At 41.3% G+C, this 16,838-nt stretch overlaps 1 protein-coding gene across 6 annotated transcripts in view; it reads left to right on the forward strand.

Annotated features, from left to right (window-relative positions):
• Positions 1–16,838, forward strand: part of LOC147828182 (speedy protein E4-like) — a 38,230-nt gene that overhangs the window by 11,143 nt on the left and 10,249 nt on the right. For 4 of the 6 annotated variants that reach the window (XM_087210954.1, XM_087210955.1, XM_087210956.1 and 1 more), the window contains 3 exons: positions 187–272; positions 2,088–2,256; positions 2,425–2,511. In XM_087210954.1, coding sequence (XP_087067080.1) covers positions 187–272; positions 2,088–2,256; positions 2,425–2,511 — 342 coding nt within the window. Of the gene's footprint in view, positions 1–186; positions 273–2,087; positions 2,257–2,417; positions 2,512–4,560; positions 4,632–16,838 lie in introns of all 6 variants that reach the window. The other 2 variants (XR_015451198.1, XM_087210958.1) reach the window with 2 other exon arrangements.

A 16,838-nucleotide genomic window follows, 5' to 3' on the forward strand; every position in this document is an offset into this window, starting at 1 on the left:
CCATTCTCTTGGATGCTCTCCGTCGCAAAAAACCCCTCCCACACCTGACTTTGCCCCAATAACCAGGCCACCTGACCCTGACTTCTCTTCTCTGAGTGAAGCCCTGCTGCCCCTCCCAATCCCCGACCCCTCATGCCCCCGGATCCAGGTTGCCCACCCTTGACTGTCCTCCTCTCTCCCCACCAGTACCTCCTGGCCATGGTCATCGCCTACTTCAGCCGGGCTGGCCTCTTCCCTTGGGAGTACACGAGGATCCACTTTTTCCTGGCTCTGTGAGTACTGCATCAGCCCTGAGAGTCCTTCATAGTTCCCTCCCTGGATGGGGTGGGAGGACTCTATCCTATCCTCTAGTTTTCCAGTCTCTTTTTGTACTACTGACTGTGTGCAAAATGAACCTCACACTAGAGTGTTACAATAGTTCTCTTAGTGAAAATTTCAATCTACCATCCTGTCAGTAAAGGAATGGAACCGGGGAAAACAGAGACCCTCAGAGAACATAGGCCAGAAAAATCTACCTGTGGCCCTCAGCCCACAGACCAAAGGAAACCTTGTCAGACCCTCCTGAGTGTCTCCTTCCTCAGCAATACCAAAGGTCTTTTTCTGTTCCTTTCCTCTGGATTTCTAAGACTCATGTCCCAAGTATGCCCTCCGTTTTAGGCCAGAGACTGAGTGCAACATGTTCCCTGCTGGTCTTACTGACAAGCCATTCCACAAGCCATGGAGGAACAAGCTCTATCTCTGGTGCCTGATCATCGTTCCAAAAGATGGGCCAACAGCTCACTTGCCTCATGCCTACTGAACTGCTAATTCAGGTCTCCCTTGAATTCACCCACTCTAAAATGTCTCTGTCACCGAACAAGCTTATCATCTTCATATTTCTTTCTTTCCCTTCACTGTTATTTCCAAACACAATTCTCTCTCCTTATCTTGTTTTTCTGTCCATATCTTTACATGCTGAACCTCAATAAAACTCTGGACCTTCAAGTTGGTTAAAACATCCAAACTTGGATGGCCACAGTGATGCACACTTGTATTCTCAGTGATTTTGGAAGATGTAGGGCAAGGATTGTTCGAATCCATTGGTTCGAGACCAACTGTTCAAGGTCAAAGGCAACTCAATGAAACCCTCTTTCAAAATAAACAAACCTGGACTTTTTTGCGCACTCCTGTAATCAGTGTTCATTGAGAGACTGAGTTAGGAGAGCAGCGAGGTTGAGGCAAGCCTCGGCAAACTGGTAAGAAAGCAAGACACTGTTTCCAAAGGAGAAATACAACTGACTGGGGATGTCGATCAGCATGAGCTCTCTTGAGTTCAGTCTTAGTACTGCAAGCAAAACAAAACTCCCAAACTGACTGCATTTTTTCCTGATCTCCCACCTTCAGGATTCCAACAGTAGTTTGTTCCAAGATATTTTGAAATCTTAACTCCTCACCACCTCCTCTCCTTAAATTTCTTTGGGGAGGACAATTGCTGAGGCCTGGTTCTTGTGAAAGGATCCATCCATTCTTAACACGGTCCCCTCAACCCTTGGCAATCTGCAGGTATTTCTCTTTTACAGCATTGAGTCCACAAGGTACTCTGTATGGCTTCTGCCTACAGGTACAGATGCCATTCATGCCTTCATTCATTTGTTCAACAAAGCCTTCTGTGCTTCATCCTCTGCAAGGGATTGTAAAGCAATAGGAATGGACGGGTAGGAAACCTAGGTGGAATTCATGCCTCCTCTGTACTGAGCCCTGTATTAGCCATTCAGGAGGAGAGGGATGGACACAGAACAATATCAAGTTCACCCTCAACTAAGTGCTCCTCCCTGGCCAGGAGACATGTGTAGGCACAGGGTGACAGGGGTAGGAGTCCAACTCAGGCTCTGCACGGGGATTCCTTCTTCATCTCCCAGGTTGGAGGCACCTTCAGTACGGCCCTATGCAGCTTTGGCCTCTCCAAAGATACCTGGTCCTCAGGAGCACTGCATAGGGCTGATGGGATCCTGAGCTGAAAGGCACCTGCCAACCCTCTTTCAGAGCCAACCTGGGGCACAACTCCTTCCTGACTGTGACCCTGATGAGCAACCTGTTGTCTTTCCCAGCTACCTCGCCAATGAGATGGAAGAAGATAGTCAACTACAGAAATATGACATGTTCTTCTTCTTGTATGAGAGGAACTTGGCCCAGATTCCCAAATTCCAAAAGCTGCACTATGAATTCATCTGTTGCATGGGCTGGAACCTGAGGGTGACTCGAGAGGAGTGTGAAGAGGTGGGTGGGGCCTTGGGACTGGCTGGGAAGGGGGGTCTGGATTGGAGCCAGATGCAAACAGAGGAGGGGTAGGGATTGGTGATCAGAAAGAAAAGCAGGCTGAACAACAGGGTGGTGTTGCTGGAGGTGTTCATGCCCTCGGGGGCTTCTCTGCTTTCCAGATCCAAGCTTATGATCCTGGGCTGTGGGTATGGAGAAGAGATCGTAAACTCATTCTGGGAACACTGGAGCCCTGAGGACACCGGTGTCATAAAGGTATGTGTGTGTCCCCAGGGTTGAGACAGCACCACTGCCTTCTACCTTGAAAATGCAGAGAACCCAGGCACTGCCCTCCTCTCATGATCCTCCTGCCCTATCCACTGTCTGCACATCAGGAATAGCTCAGCCTCAGGCACATGTTTAGTGGCATCACTAAACTCTTCTGAACACCCACCATGAACCAGTTCCAAAGGCTTCTAAACAACATGGACAGTTTCATTTACTGCAAAGACTCCACTTCTCTGGTACCAAAATGTGTTTTAGTCATTCTTTTGTTGCTGGGACAAAATACTCAACACTCACAACTTAAAGAAGGAGAGTTTTATTTTTGCTCATATTTCAGTCCTTGAATGTTTAGCTCATCCAGTCAGAAGTGGCAAGATGCAAAGGCCTGGGCAAAGGAAAGTTGCTTATGTCATATCAGCCAGGAAGCACAGAGTCAAGGGAGGAGCTAGTGAAGAAGATTTACCCTTCCAGGTCAAGCCCATATTGATCCACATGTTCCAGTCAGGCCTTACTTCTTAACAGCAAATCAGCTATACTGCTCTCATAATCTAATCATCTTCCAAAGGTCCTGGCTCTGAGCACATGAGGCTTTTCAGGAACATCTACATAAAAACCATAAAAAAAGAGAAAAGTAAGATAAAATCCAATTAAAGAATTAAAGAAAGTAAATAGAATTTAATGAAAGTAATAAAAGAAGAAAATAAAAAAGAATGAAACAAAGAGCAGAAGAAAGGACAGACAGATAAACAAACATCCCTCATCCCAAAATATAAAAAAGAAAAAGAGAAATGAGTTCAAATTTTCCTCCACATTGAGATGTTTGGGTAAGTAGTTTCTTTCCAGAGCCTGCAGTATTGGAATCCACTAGATACCAGGGGCAGATTGTGAGTCATAAATACAGTAATTCTCCAATTTATGAAGAGTTGAGTTGCAAACTTTTACAGGTAGGTATACTGTATAAGATTCACTTTGTCAGGTTACAAACAAATCCAACTTGTAAACAGTGCTCCTGGGATGGAATTCATTTGTAAGTTGGAGACTTATTTTAGTGCCTATTGTGTTTCCAAGTTCACTTTTTCCTCTGCGAATTCTGAATCCTGCTCAACCTTTCCTGGGCAAGTCAATAGTGTGTTGTCTGCCTTGGGGCTATTTTAACTCCAGTGGTTTTTAGTGTTTGTGCCTTTATATGCATCTGGAGCCTCTGCTATCCTCGACTAGCTGGATGGCTTATAGGTTCATGAAGTTTCTCATTTGCTCCAAGGGGCCCTCTGTCCATACACTCCAGGACAGGCAAGTGTTTGAGCCAAGGTGTATATCAAATCCCATTGACAGATGGGGAAAGCAAACAGATGGCTGAGTTCTGCCCTGGAAGTAGGCAGTGAGGGGTACCAAGCAGTGCACTGACTTAATCCCAGCATTTTCAGACCCAGTCCCCCTAGAAGGACACATGTGTGTAATGTGAGCAACTTGGCCTTTCATCACAGAAGGTGGGACTCTGTATCCTCTATAGCCTGAGTTAGCTCCTGCTTAAACTTTTCATGGGGTTGGTGACTATCCCTCCTCCTCTCTGCAACTGACTCTTGTGGCTGTCTCCTTCCTATTCACTCCAGCAGGGTGACCCCAGAAACTCAAGTGTAGTTGTTCTGTGAATTCTGTTTTCTGGTGTAGCACAATCTTAAACAATAAACTCCTGCCCCAAATGGCTCCTGATTATATCACTCCCAAATATGGTGATGCTACTCCAAGGCAGAAGAAGTCACTTTCAGAGTAAAACTCCACACTATAATTGCAGCTTACAATAGCTGTGGGTTTTTCTTGGGGATAGCTCTGTTGGTACATTATCCGTGCATCTTCTGACCCTCTCCAAGGCTTACCTTGTATTTGTGCAGTGAAGCCTCCCTCCTTGGAAATCAGAGTCAAGGTTCCAGACTCATTTGTTCTTTTATCTGCAATTTCTAACTTTCCTGCTGGCTCTTTCTTGATTTCCAGAGCTCTTCTCTTTCTCTTTCCTAAGTTGTTTTGCATGTGTCTTGATTTCAGGTTCTGGAGAGGCTATGATTTGCTACCTGCTTGTACACTGCCATCTGTCTTCCTCCTACTTCTGGAGCCAGGTATATTTATGTGGTCCTGGGGATGTCAGTATGGGTGATTTAAGATGTGTATTCCTACTTTCTTGTATTCAAGCAATTTGCTTAAAATATCATTCTTTTTATTTTATTTTATTTTTTTGGTACCGGGGATTGAACTCGGGCCTTGCCCTTGTGCAGCAGGTGGCAAAAGCACTGAGCCAAATCCCCGGCCCATGCTTAAAATATCTTATTGCTTTGTTTTCAAGCAATTTTTAAAAAATATCTTAATAGTTCACAAAGTTTATCTGTGGATTTTTTTGAGGTTTTAAAAATGTGTGTGTGTGTGTGTGTGTGTGTGTGTGTGTGTTGCTGAGGATTAAACATGAGGCCATGACTTGCTAGGTTAGCAATCTACTCCTGAGCTACACCTGATTCTATAATGACCTCATAGCAGTCATTTTTTATTTGATATTTCCCTAATTGTAGATTATCACTTCCTCACTCATACATTCTTATTTCTTTCATCTTTTACAATGATGCCCACTCCTACTTTTCTCCTTATATCCCTGGCACATCTTCTAAATCATCTTGGAAAACATTTTCCTTGGTTTGCTAAGTCAGTGTTGGACACTCTCTTTTCTCATTCTGTATGTCTTTCCTTGGTAAGATGAACTAAATTCATACTTTCATCTCCTTAAACACCAGTGGCTCAGAGTCCACCTATCAATATGTTTATATCCTGCTAGATATCCTCAAAGATTCTTCTGTCTACCTTCTCATTGTGGGGACACCACTTGTTTCTAACTTCTGAATGAGATGTTTGGCTCAGAAATTTTCAGCCTCATTTTTTTTTAGGTAAGCTAAACAGCTTTGTAAGTATCAGATGGCTTTTGCAATTTAGTCTTTTCATTTGTTTTTTCTTAGTTTGATGTATTTTAATAGCAAGTTTATAGGAACAGCACAGAAGATAGACAACATTAAAAATGTACTATGTGCTCGCTTTGGCAGCATATATACTAAAAACATGTACTTGCATATAGGATAGTTCAGTTAGAGAAATGTAGTGATTTGGTGATACTTAGGAGAAAAATACTAACAACAGCATTAGTTGCTGTTTTAAAAAATAATCCAATTTCATTGTCTAGAAAAATTTAACAAGTTTATTCATAGTTGTCATAAAATGGAAACACTGAAACTTCTTTACTGAAACATTGTGACTTGCATTAATACTTTATGTCCCTGAATTTACATTTAAAATTCACATAGAAATGAGAATGGAAGGACTGCCAATACCTGATTTGTGCCCCTAGTTTTCCACTCAGTCATTTTTGCTTATCTTTAGTAAACATATATCATCCTAGATGGATCTTAGGGCATAATTGTTAACATGTTTGGCATGGTTTGCACATAGGTTGGTGTCTTCAAAATGACCAACCGGCTAGGTCTCCCTATTTCCTGCAAAGTATCAATACAGGTACTCTGGTAGCATGAATGTGTCTTGAAAAGCTGAGAAATTTCTGACATCAGATATGGGGGGGTGGGAATTTGCAAATCAGTGCAAATTTCAAATAAGTGCTCATTGCTCAGTGGATTTCTGCTAAGGTGTGCTAGGTTGGTGCTGTAGAACCAAGCCTGTAAGGATGAGAATTCTTTACTTCTCAATTCATGAGTACAGTTTTCCAGACACTTTAGCAGTATGTAGTTGCCTCTGGGGTGCTTTACCACCTACAGGTAGATGGCAGGCAATGCTTTGTACAAGCCTTGGTATGGTAGCATCAGATCTCCTAACTTAACCCCTTCTTGTTTGAAGCTCAGGCAAGTGATGTTAGAGCTGGACTACAACCAGGAAGCAGCTGCAAATGCAATCCTTCATTTTTATTCTGTTCTAAATACAAGATAGATTTTATTTTGAGTTGTTTTAGACATATGTGTTATTTAAAATTGTCTTATTAAAGTATGTGAGGTGATGAATAGTTAATTATCTTGATTTAATTCTTGTGATATAAATATATCAGAAATAATATTTTACCACATTACTATGTACAGTTATAAATATTCTATTAAAAATTAAAATACAGGGCTGGGGATTTAACTCAGTGGCTCTGAGCCTGCCTCGCAAGTGCAAGGTCCTGAGTTTGATCCCTGGTACCAAAGACAAACACAAAACAAAAACAAAATAAAACACATTTTTGTTCTTATTAACAAAAAAACAAAATTGTATTTTAAACAATTAATAGGTTCACAGAGTATTGTTTTGTTTTGTTTTTACAGTATTAGAGATTGAGCACAGGGCCTTTATACTGAGCTGCAACCCTAGCCACTTTTGTATTATTTTATTTTGAGATATGTTCTCACTGAGAACCTAAGTTAGCCAGGCTATATATAAACTTGCAGTCCCCTGCTTCAGCCTCCTGAGTGCTGGGATTACATGTGGGCACCACCATGCAATTTTCAAGTTGCCTCTTTACCTTAGTAGTTTATACTTAGACAATGTTTTTGTGGTGTTATCTATCTGTTCATTCTGGTCTACTAGGCAACCTTTATGAGTTTCTATGAGTTTGAAAAGACTTCATTATCTCCACTTTTAAATCCTGAGGCTTGCAGAAACTAATAAATCAACCAATGGATCTTTGCCTTTCTCCTAAACCAGAACCTGTCCTCCTGACTTTCTTAGTATCTTCCATCCTTGGAGAGCAAGGTCCTGTCTAGTTGTAGCAAGTTTTTCCCATCTGACTTCAAATCAGCACCCTGGCCCTGAACTCAAGACAAGGGAGTGGCAGGCAGGTTCACCTCAGGCTGTACCAGGAAGTGTTGGTGTCACCTGCATCACTCTTTGTTCAGCATTGGCTGTTTGCCTGTAGACCCCATTACACTGTTCTGGGATGACCTCTCTGCCAGCACTAGATACTTAACCACCCCTCTACACACTGCTCTATCTGCCACACTGGAACAGAAATGATCCCTGAAGCTGCTTTTTCCTTGCTACCCACCCAGGGTATACTTTTGACCCAGAACAAATCTCTTCTCAGTCTGCACCACCCTACTACCATCCCTGGCTTGAAATAGATGTTTATGGACCACCAATAAACACTGATTCAAAGTCCAAAGTCCCTATGCCTCTGGTACCTAGACCCTGGGTTATGTCAGGGAGTACAATTTGCTGTAACCTCATACTGAGCCACTCCTTCCCCATGGCTCCTGTGCCTCAGGTTGCTGCCAGATCTTCTCTTCTCTCTGGGCCAGCCATCTTTCCCTTCCATCATCTCTCCAAAGCATGAGCTTGATCCAGCAGAAACATCCATGGCCCTTATGCTCACCTTGGTTCTCAGCCTCCTCAAGCTGGGGTCAGGTAAGCCATGCAGGCTGGGTTGCTCTCTGTGCACATCTTGTTGAAGAACAATTTGATTCTTTTAGCTGCAGTGATTAAGGCACAATGCAATGAGGACATCTTTGTTGGTGGCATCCTCCCTGCTTCTCAAAAGCCTTGGGCTATGTCAATCCAAGGGTCTGTGGGTGTATGGAGCAGCATGAAGGACTCAGGCACCATGTACAATTACTATAGCAGCCCTGAAATAATGAGATTAGTCAGCTGAAGGAAGGCTGTTGTTGTGGGAAGGGAACTTACTGCACTTGTTTAGATACTTAAGTTAGATGATCATTCCAGAGAGGTCGTCAGGGTTTAGGCAGGAGTAGTCTGCAGTAGAGCATCCCGGTTTCTGACTTGGTTGTCTGGGTGGAAGGACACACTGGTTAGGAGGTGTGGGGGCACATGGCATCCAACTGTGAACATGCTGAGCTAGAAATAACTGTATTTATGGAGCAAGGTTCCAGATATTTAAGTGAGGAATAAACTGGGACCTGGCATATTTTGGGAAGACAGCCACTTCTTTCTTGTGGTTACTGTCATCACAAAACATGGTGCGTAGAATGTTGGTAATTGGAAAAACTTTTCACAGGGAGCTGGAGGCTGGAGTTGACACCTGTTTCTGAGTACTCAGTATCCAGCCTTGAAAGATTCAGATGACTGTTCACCTTCTGTCTTTATGCATCTTGTCCTCTGTCCACCTATACCTGTTTTTCTACACAAACTAAAAAATTGGAAATAAGGCTGTCAAAATATTCCCTACACTTCCAAAACCAAATTCTTATGTGTTACTCATAGGAGAGGTTCTTACTTAAGCTTTCACATGCTTTTGTCTTCCAGGGAAGGGAGAAGGGGAATAAGGAAATTATTTCAGAGGCAGAAGGACTGTATTTTTTAAAACTCTCATTTAATCCTTTTACTTGTAAACTTCGTGGGTCATAACTTCTCTAAATGTCAGTTTGCTTGTCCTGGTATGAAGAGAGTATCACATTCCTGACAGGGCTTTAGTGAGGTGTGCCTGAGCCTGCGGCTGTACAACATCTAACAGGAGCTCCAGTGACTTATGTGCATTCTCAACAAGAGTTTTTCCTCACTGGTACCCAGGGTAAGGAATATGAAAGAATGAAAGGAACTTCTATAGGCAAGACAACTGACATCACAAAGGGCTGGCTACATAAACAAAGGAGCCCTAGACAACATTCCCACAACTGAGAAGCCCATCTAGCTCTGAAGGCAGCCCCAGCAGGAGTCTGGCTGGCTTAAACTTATCCCATAAACCTGACCCAGGGACAATCAAGCACCTGTTTGTACATGGTTTATTTAGGGGGTGACTCTGGAAAATAAAAGTGAAGGAGTGAAGAGAGTGAAACTGAAAGGGAAGAAAGCCATATAAAGAATGTGTAGATAAGCAGGTTACTACCGTGGGCAACTGAGACTCAGCCACATAAACTATGGCTCAGAATTGTTTCAGTATCTACTGCTTCATATTACCACTGGTGATACATGCCTCCATGGCTGTCAAAATTTTGACCCCCCCATGGGCTACTCTTCATCTGGGCTAAGCATATTCCAAAGGGCACAAGAAGCCTCCCAGTAGAAGGTGGAGGCTAGCCCCTGGGTGGAGCTGTCAGTGGGCAGGGAAAGTGCCCAGCCACTGGAAAGTCAGCGAGGGGTAGGACCTCAGTGTCTGCTATACCAGGACAGCAAGTCAGAAATGGTGCTTCATAGTTGATTTTCACTTCTTCAAGATGCCTGGGGGAAATACATCTCAGAAAGATTTATCAAACATATTTAAGAGTAAAAAACAACTGACACTAAACTTTTTAGAAATTCCTACTTAAAAATTCAAATGTTGCCTCCAAAGAACACATACACATCACAAAATGTGAATCAGTACATGTGAATTAGTTCAGAATTTCCCCCAAGAGTATATGAACATAGAAATTGAAGGGAGTGGGGCTCTATAGCTCGTGGACTCTCTAAGAAGAAACTCAATCATTATAGCTGTTAAGTATGCTTTACACCAAGAAGTAACTGAAAAGACCATTAAAGAAATCAGCAAGTACAGAAAGAAAATGGTGCTCACCATCCATAAGTGTAGTCATTATTTCTGGAGCCCACACTGGTACTGTGGTTAGCATGGAGAACACTATACAGGGAAAAACATACAGGCCATCTCCCCAGGAAGTGAAGGTGAAGACACAGCCATACCAAGAAAATGCAAACAAAGAAAGGGAACACATTGTGATGCTTAGTCTTGATTGTCAGCCTGACTGGCTTGAGATGCCTAGAAAATTAGTTAAGCACCCTTTTGGGTGTGTTCAGGTGAGTCATGGGGATGCAAACTTGGGATGATACTATCTGGTCCCTGGCCTCTTCCTCTCTGGCTCTCTTTCTGCTTCCCTGCTTTCTGGCTGCTATGAGCTGAGCATCTTTCCTCCACCATATCCTTCCATCATGTTTCTGCCTTGGAGCCAGCCATCCATGGACAGAAACCTCTGGAACCATGAGCTTTTCAAAACAAACCTTTTCTTCTTTAAGTCTTATCTGTCAGGTATTTTGTCTCAGCAACAGAAAATTGACTAATACACACATTTTGACAAAGCTTTAAAGTACCATTCAAACCCCAAATTAGAAGGTGATAAAATAAAAATTCAAAAGGTTCAAGAAAAGATATGTCATGATATGAATACACTAAAGGGAAAAACATAAACACTGTAAAATCTAATTACTAAAAGTAGGAGAAGTAGATTAAAAAAATAAGGAAACACAAATGAACATTTAGCTTATAGAGAATATATATGCTACCTTTTGTAGCACTTACAAGACACAATCATGTACACAAAGCAAACAAATTGCCACTATATGAAGATTTTATAGTCATATAATTCATTCCTTGGTCACTAGAAAAGAATTTTGAGCAGCAAAGAAAAGGGCAGTGATGTATATTTTGTGAGATACAGGCAGACAGAAGGAGTGAGTGTGAATATAGAGAAGGTCTTTATTAAGAAGGTCTACATTTGTAAAGTGCTTGTGTGTGTGTGTGTGTGTGTGTGTGTGTGTTAGTGAAGATTGAATCCAGGGCTTGTGTTCACTCTACCACTTAGCTATATCCCCACCTTTTTAAAACAATTTTAAAGTTTAAAAATTTTTTAAATTTTGACACAACATTTTGCTAAATTACCTAGGCTGGCCTCAAATTTATGATCTTTCTGCCTCAGCTTCTTGAGTACCTAGAATTACAGATGTGAGCACCTTGTTTCTTTTTTTTCCCTTAAATTCTTTTTTTGGTACATTTCAGGTATTCAATACATTTACATTTATCATTGGGAACTTGTACCTTTACATGATGTATCTTGGTTCTTATTTTTTCCTCATTCTCTGCCCTCCCTTCACCCTTTCCATCCTTCCCTATTTATAAAGACTTTGTTTCCTTTTTTTCCACGTCTCATAAATTTTCCTTTCCCTTCTTTCCTTTCCCCTACTCCTCCCACTTCCTCTACACCTTTGGACCCTTTCTTTCTATTTTGCGTTATCAATTATTCATTATAATCATTGGTATATTTTAGGTACACAATATAATGATGTTCATCATTGGAAATTTGCACCTTTACAGAATTTCTCTTGGTTCTTATTTTTCCCCCTTCCCCTGCCCTCCCTTCAACCCCTACATCCCTCCTTATTTACAAACACTTTGTTTCCATTTTTCCATTTTCTCATATTAATTCCATTCCCTTCTTTCCCCTACTCCTCCAACTTCCCCTTCCCCTTTCCCCCTTTTCTTCCTATTTCACATTATCTGTTATACATTTTAGTCCTTATTTACACTTTCAGTTTCTCACACTAGGGAAACTATTCAGTATTTATGCATGTGTCCTATTTATTTCACTTAAGAGTATCACCTCAATGTGCATCCATTTAGCTGTAAATATCTCTAATTTGTTATTTTCTATGGCTGAGTACAACTCCATTTTATTAAAAAAAAAAAAACCCAACACATTTTCTTTATCCAGTCTCTAGTTGATGGGCATTCAGGCTGGTTCCAAGTTTTAGCTATTACAAATGGTGCTGCTAAGAACATGGGTGCACATATATCACTGTGGTATGATTCTTTTAATTCTTTGGGGAAGATAACCAAAAGGGGAATAGCTGGGTCAAATGGGACTTCCAGTCCAAGTTCTTTGACGTACCTCCATACTGATTTCCATAGTGGTTGCACCAGTCTACATTCCCACCAGCAGTGGAGCAAGGCTCCTTTTTCCCCACAGCCCCACCAGCATTTGTTATTAGTTGATTTCATGATAGCCGCCATTCTTTCTGGATGAGGTGGAATCTCAGCGTTGTTTTCATTTGCATCTCTCAAATGACCAGTGATGTTGAACGTTTTTTCATATGTTTATTTGCTATTTCTACTTCTTTGTCTAAGAATTGTCTGTTCTTTTCAGTTGCCTATTTTTGGACTGGATCTTTAAATTTGGGAGGTCTGATCTTTCTAAGTTCTTTATAGATTAGAGATACTAGGCCTTTGAGGAAAAGCAGGTGAAGATTATTTTTCCCACATTGTGGGTTGTCTCTTCACACTGCTGTTGGTTTCTCTTGCTGTGCAGAAGCTTTTTAATAAGAAGACATTCCACTTGTTTATTGTTCATGCTAGTTCATGGGCAACTGAGGTTTTGTTCATAAAATCTTTTCCTACATCGATGTCTTTGAGAGTTATACCTAACCTCTATTCCAGCTGATTCAGTGTTTCTATTTTAATATTTAGATCTTTAATCCATTTTGATTTTAGTTTAGTGCATGGTGAGAGATATAGATCTAGTTTTAATCTTTGACAAGTTGAAACCCAATTTTTCCAGCACCATTTATTAAAGAGGCTATCTTTCCTCCAGTGAGGGTGTTTGGCTCCTTTATCAAAGATGAGATGGCTGAGTGGGTCTGTCATTGTTTCTGCATCTTCTAATCTGTTCCTCTGGTCCTCAGGTCTGTTTCTTTGCCAGTACCATGCTGTTCTTATCACAGTAGCTTTGTAGTTTCATTGCAGATTGGGGATTGTGATACCCCCTGCCATGTCTCTGTCACTTAGAATTGCTTTTGCTATTCTGGGTTTCTTCTTGTTAAGAATGAAATTTTAGATTGTTTTCTCAAGGTCTGTGAAATATGCTGCTGGGATCTCAATTGGAATTGCATTGAATCTAGGTAGCAGTTTTAGAAGTATGGCCATTTTCACTATGTTGATCCTTCCTACCCAGGAGCATGGGATGTCTTTCCATTTTCTGATATCATCTTTAGTCTCTCTTTTCAGAGTGCTGTAGTTTTCTGGGAAAAGGTCTTTGATTTCATTCAGTAGGTTGATTCCTAGGTATTTCAGTTTTTTTGATGCTATTGTGAAAGGAATTGTTTGACCTATTTCTCTCTCAGTGAGTCTGTCTTTTGTATAGAGGAAAGCTATTAATTTTTGTGTGTTGAACTTATAATCCACCTACTGTACTGAATTTGGTTACTAAGTCTAGAGGACTTTTGGTGGTGTTCTTGGGGTCTTCTACGTAGAGTATCATGTCATCTGCAAATAATGACAATTTCACTTCTTCATTTCCTATCTTTATTCCTTTTATTTCTTTCTCTTGTCTAATTGCGGTGGCTAATGTTTCCAGAACTATATTGAACAAGAGTGGTGATAGTGGACATCCTTGTCTTGTTCCTGATTTGAGTGTGAAGGATTTCAGTTTTTGACCATTTAGTATGATATTGGCTGTTGGTTTTTCATAGATGGCTTTTATCAGGTTGAGGTAGAGACCATCTATTCCAATTTTTTGTAGAGTTTTTATCATAAATGCATGTTGGATTTTGTCAAATGCTTTTTCTGCAAGTGGGAAGATAACCATATTACATTGATTGTAATACATTGATTGTATTACATTGATTGATATGCGTGTTTTGAGCCATACCTGCATCCATGTGATGAATCCCACTTGGTCAGGGTGTATGATCTTCTTCATGATCCTTTGCATACTATTTCCCAGTATCTTATTTGGGATTTTTGCATCTATCTTCATTAGCAAGATTGGCCTATAGTTCTCTTTTTTGGTTGGGTCTTTCTCTGCTTTGGGGATCAAGGGGATGCTTCCTACCAGGAATGAATTTGGGAGTATTGCTTCCCTTTCAATTTCATTGAAAAGTTTAAACCATAGTGGCAGTAGTCCCTCTCTAAATGTCTTGTATAATTCAGCAGTGAAGCCATCAGGACCTGAGCTTTTCTTAATTGGTAGCTTTTTAACTATGTTTTCAATTTCATTGGTTGACATAGGGTTGTTTAGAATTTTCAAGTCTTCTTTGTTCAACTTTGGTAATTCATATGTATCTAGGAATCTGTCCATTTCTTCTGTGTTGTCCATCTTATTGGTGTATAGGCTCTTGAAGTAGGTATTGATGATCCTCTGGATTTCTGCTGGGCCCATTGTAATTTCATCCTTTTCTTTCCTAATTGAATGGATTTGGGCCTTTTCTTTCCTTTTTCTGAAAAGGCTTTGTAAGGACTTGTCAGTTTTGTTTATTCTTTCGAAGAACCAACTCTTGGCTTCATTGATTTTTATGTATCGTTCTCTTAGTCTCTATTGAATTGATTTCTGCTCTGATGTTTATAATTTCCTCCCTTGTATGAGCTTTGGGTTTTTTTCTCATGTTCTTTTTTAGAAGTTGAGGTTCAGCATCAGGTTGTTTAATTGGGCTCATTCTGTTTTCCTAATATGTGTATTCACTCCTATGAATTGCCCTTGTAAGACTGCTTTCATTGTGTCCCATAGATTTTGATATGATGTATTGTCATTGTCATTTGATTGAAGGAATTGTCTGATTTTTTCTTTAATTTTCTCTGTGACTCATCGGTTATTCAGAAGTGTTTTGTTCACTTTCTATGTGTTTATGAAGTTTTTGCAGTTTCTTTTGCTATGAATCTCCAATTTCATTGCACTATGATAATATACATGGGCTAACTTCAATTCCTTTGCACTTATTTAAACATGTTCAATGAGTGAGTATGTGGCAGATATTGGAGAATGACTGTGTGCACCTGAGAAGAATGTGTATTCTGGTTTTGTGGGGTAGAACACTATAAACGTCTGTTAAGGTCATTTTTTTGAGTTCTAGTACTTCATTACTTGTTTTTTGTCTAGTTAATCCACCTATTTGTGACAATAGGGTATTGCAGTCCCCCACTACAATTGTATTAGTGCACATATGACTTTTCATGTCCATTAATATTTGTTTTATATAGTTGGGCACACTAGTGTTTGTTGGATAGATATTTATGATTGTCATCTCTTCCTATTGGATTGTACCCTTTATAAAGATGTAGTGTCCTTGTCTCTCTTAATCAGTGTTGGTTTGAAATCCACTTGATCTGAAAAGAGGATAGCTACTCCTGCTTTTTTTCTGGTGCCTGTTGCATGGAGCATTGTTTCCACCCTTTAACTTTCAGTCTATGAGTTTCTTTTTGAATTAAGTGTGTTTCTTGTATGTAACATATTGTTGGATTTTGCTTCTTGACCCATTTGGCCAGTCTATTTCTTTTGATTTCTGAATTGAGACCATTGACATTGATGGTTATAACTGATATGTATTGACATTATTGTCATGACTTTTTCTTTTTGTTGGATTCTACCCCTTTTTGATTTCTTGTTGCACACAATGGAGTCATTTTGCTGTGTTTTCTGGAGTTGTGATACTCATTGTCTGTTCCTAGGATATTGTCTAAAATTTTTTGGAGTGCTGGATTGGTTTTCCTGAAGTTCCTAAGGTGCTCTTTGTCATGAAAGTATCTTATTTCTCCATCCATTTTGAAAGACAGTTTTGCAGAGTACATCAGTCTGGGTTTGAGGTTCTTTTCCTTTAGGGATTGGAATACGTCACTCCAAGCTCTTCTTGCCTTGAGAGTTTGTGTTGAGAGGTTTGCTGTGATTCTGATTGGCTTTCCTTTGTATGTGATTTGTTTCTTTTCTCTAACTGCTTGTAGAACTTTGTTCTTCTGTTGAGTTTCTGGAATCTTAACACTTACATGGCTATGTGTAGATTTTTTTTTGATCAACACTTGTTGGAGGCTTCTGAAGCAGGAGGAGCTGCTTCCGAGCCAGCTGTGTGACATCTGTTTCCACAGCTGCACTGACGTTTTGAGGTGTATCTACACAGTTTTCATCCCATGGCCTGCATGTAAGAGGCTCTTACAGGGCCCCAGAGCTCCATTGGTTGGTGCACCCCCTACTGAGGTCCTGAGTGGAGCGGAGGATGCCGAATCACCCTGCTGCAGACAGAGAGGTCTGACCAAGCCCTACTGAGGTCCCCAGTCATGTGGAACATGCCCAATCATCTGGCTGCACACAGGCAGATCTGTGCACGCCCTATCGAGTTCCTGAGTCATGTGGAAGATGTTGAATCACCCCGCTGCAGACAGGCAGCCACCTGGTTCCAAACTAGAAAGACCCAGACGACAGCAGACCACCAGAGCAAGGTACTGAATCCCGCTGCTCCCGTCCCAGAGGTAGGGGCTTCTGAGCCACCGTCCCACTGTTCTTGGTCCAGAGGAAGGGGCTTCCTGGTCACCATCCTTCGCGCTGCACCCAGCCCAGAGGAAAGGGCTTTTGGGCCACCTTCTGTCCTGCTACTCCTGGCCCAGAGGAAGGGGCTTCCGGGCCACCATCACTCCCACCGCTCCTGGCACAGAGGGAGGGTCTTGTGAGCCGCCATCCTACTGCTCCTGGACCAGAGGAAGGGGCTTCCAGGCCACCATTGCTCCCACTGCTCCCAGCCCACAGGAAAGGGTTTTTGTGTCACCATCCCTACCACTGCTCCTGGCCCCTGTTCCACCTCTCCCAGCTCAGAGGAGGTAATCCGTG

The sequence above is a fragment of the Heterocephalus glaber genome, unplaced genomic scaffold, assembly GCF_053883595.1.
Source record: "Heterocephalus glaber isolate CG9 unplaced genomic scaffold, H.glaber_assembly_v1.0 deba00001236, whole genome shotgun sequence".
Classification (NCBI taxonomy): domain Eukaryota; kingdom Metazoa; phylum Chordata; class Mammalia; order Rodentia; family Bathyergidae; genus Heterocephalus; species Heterocephalus glaber.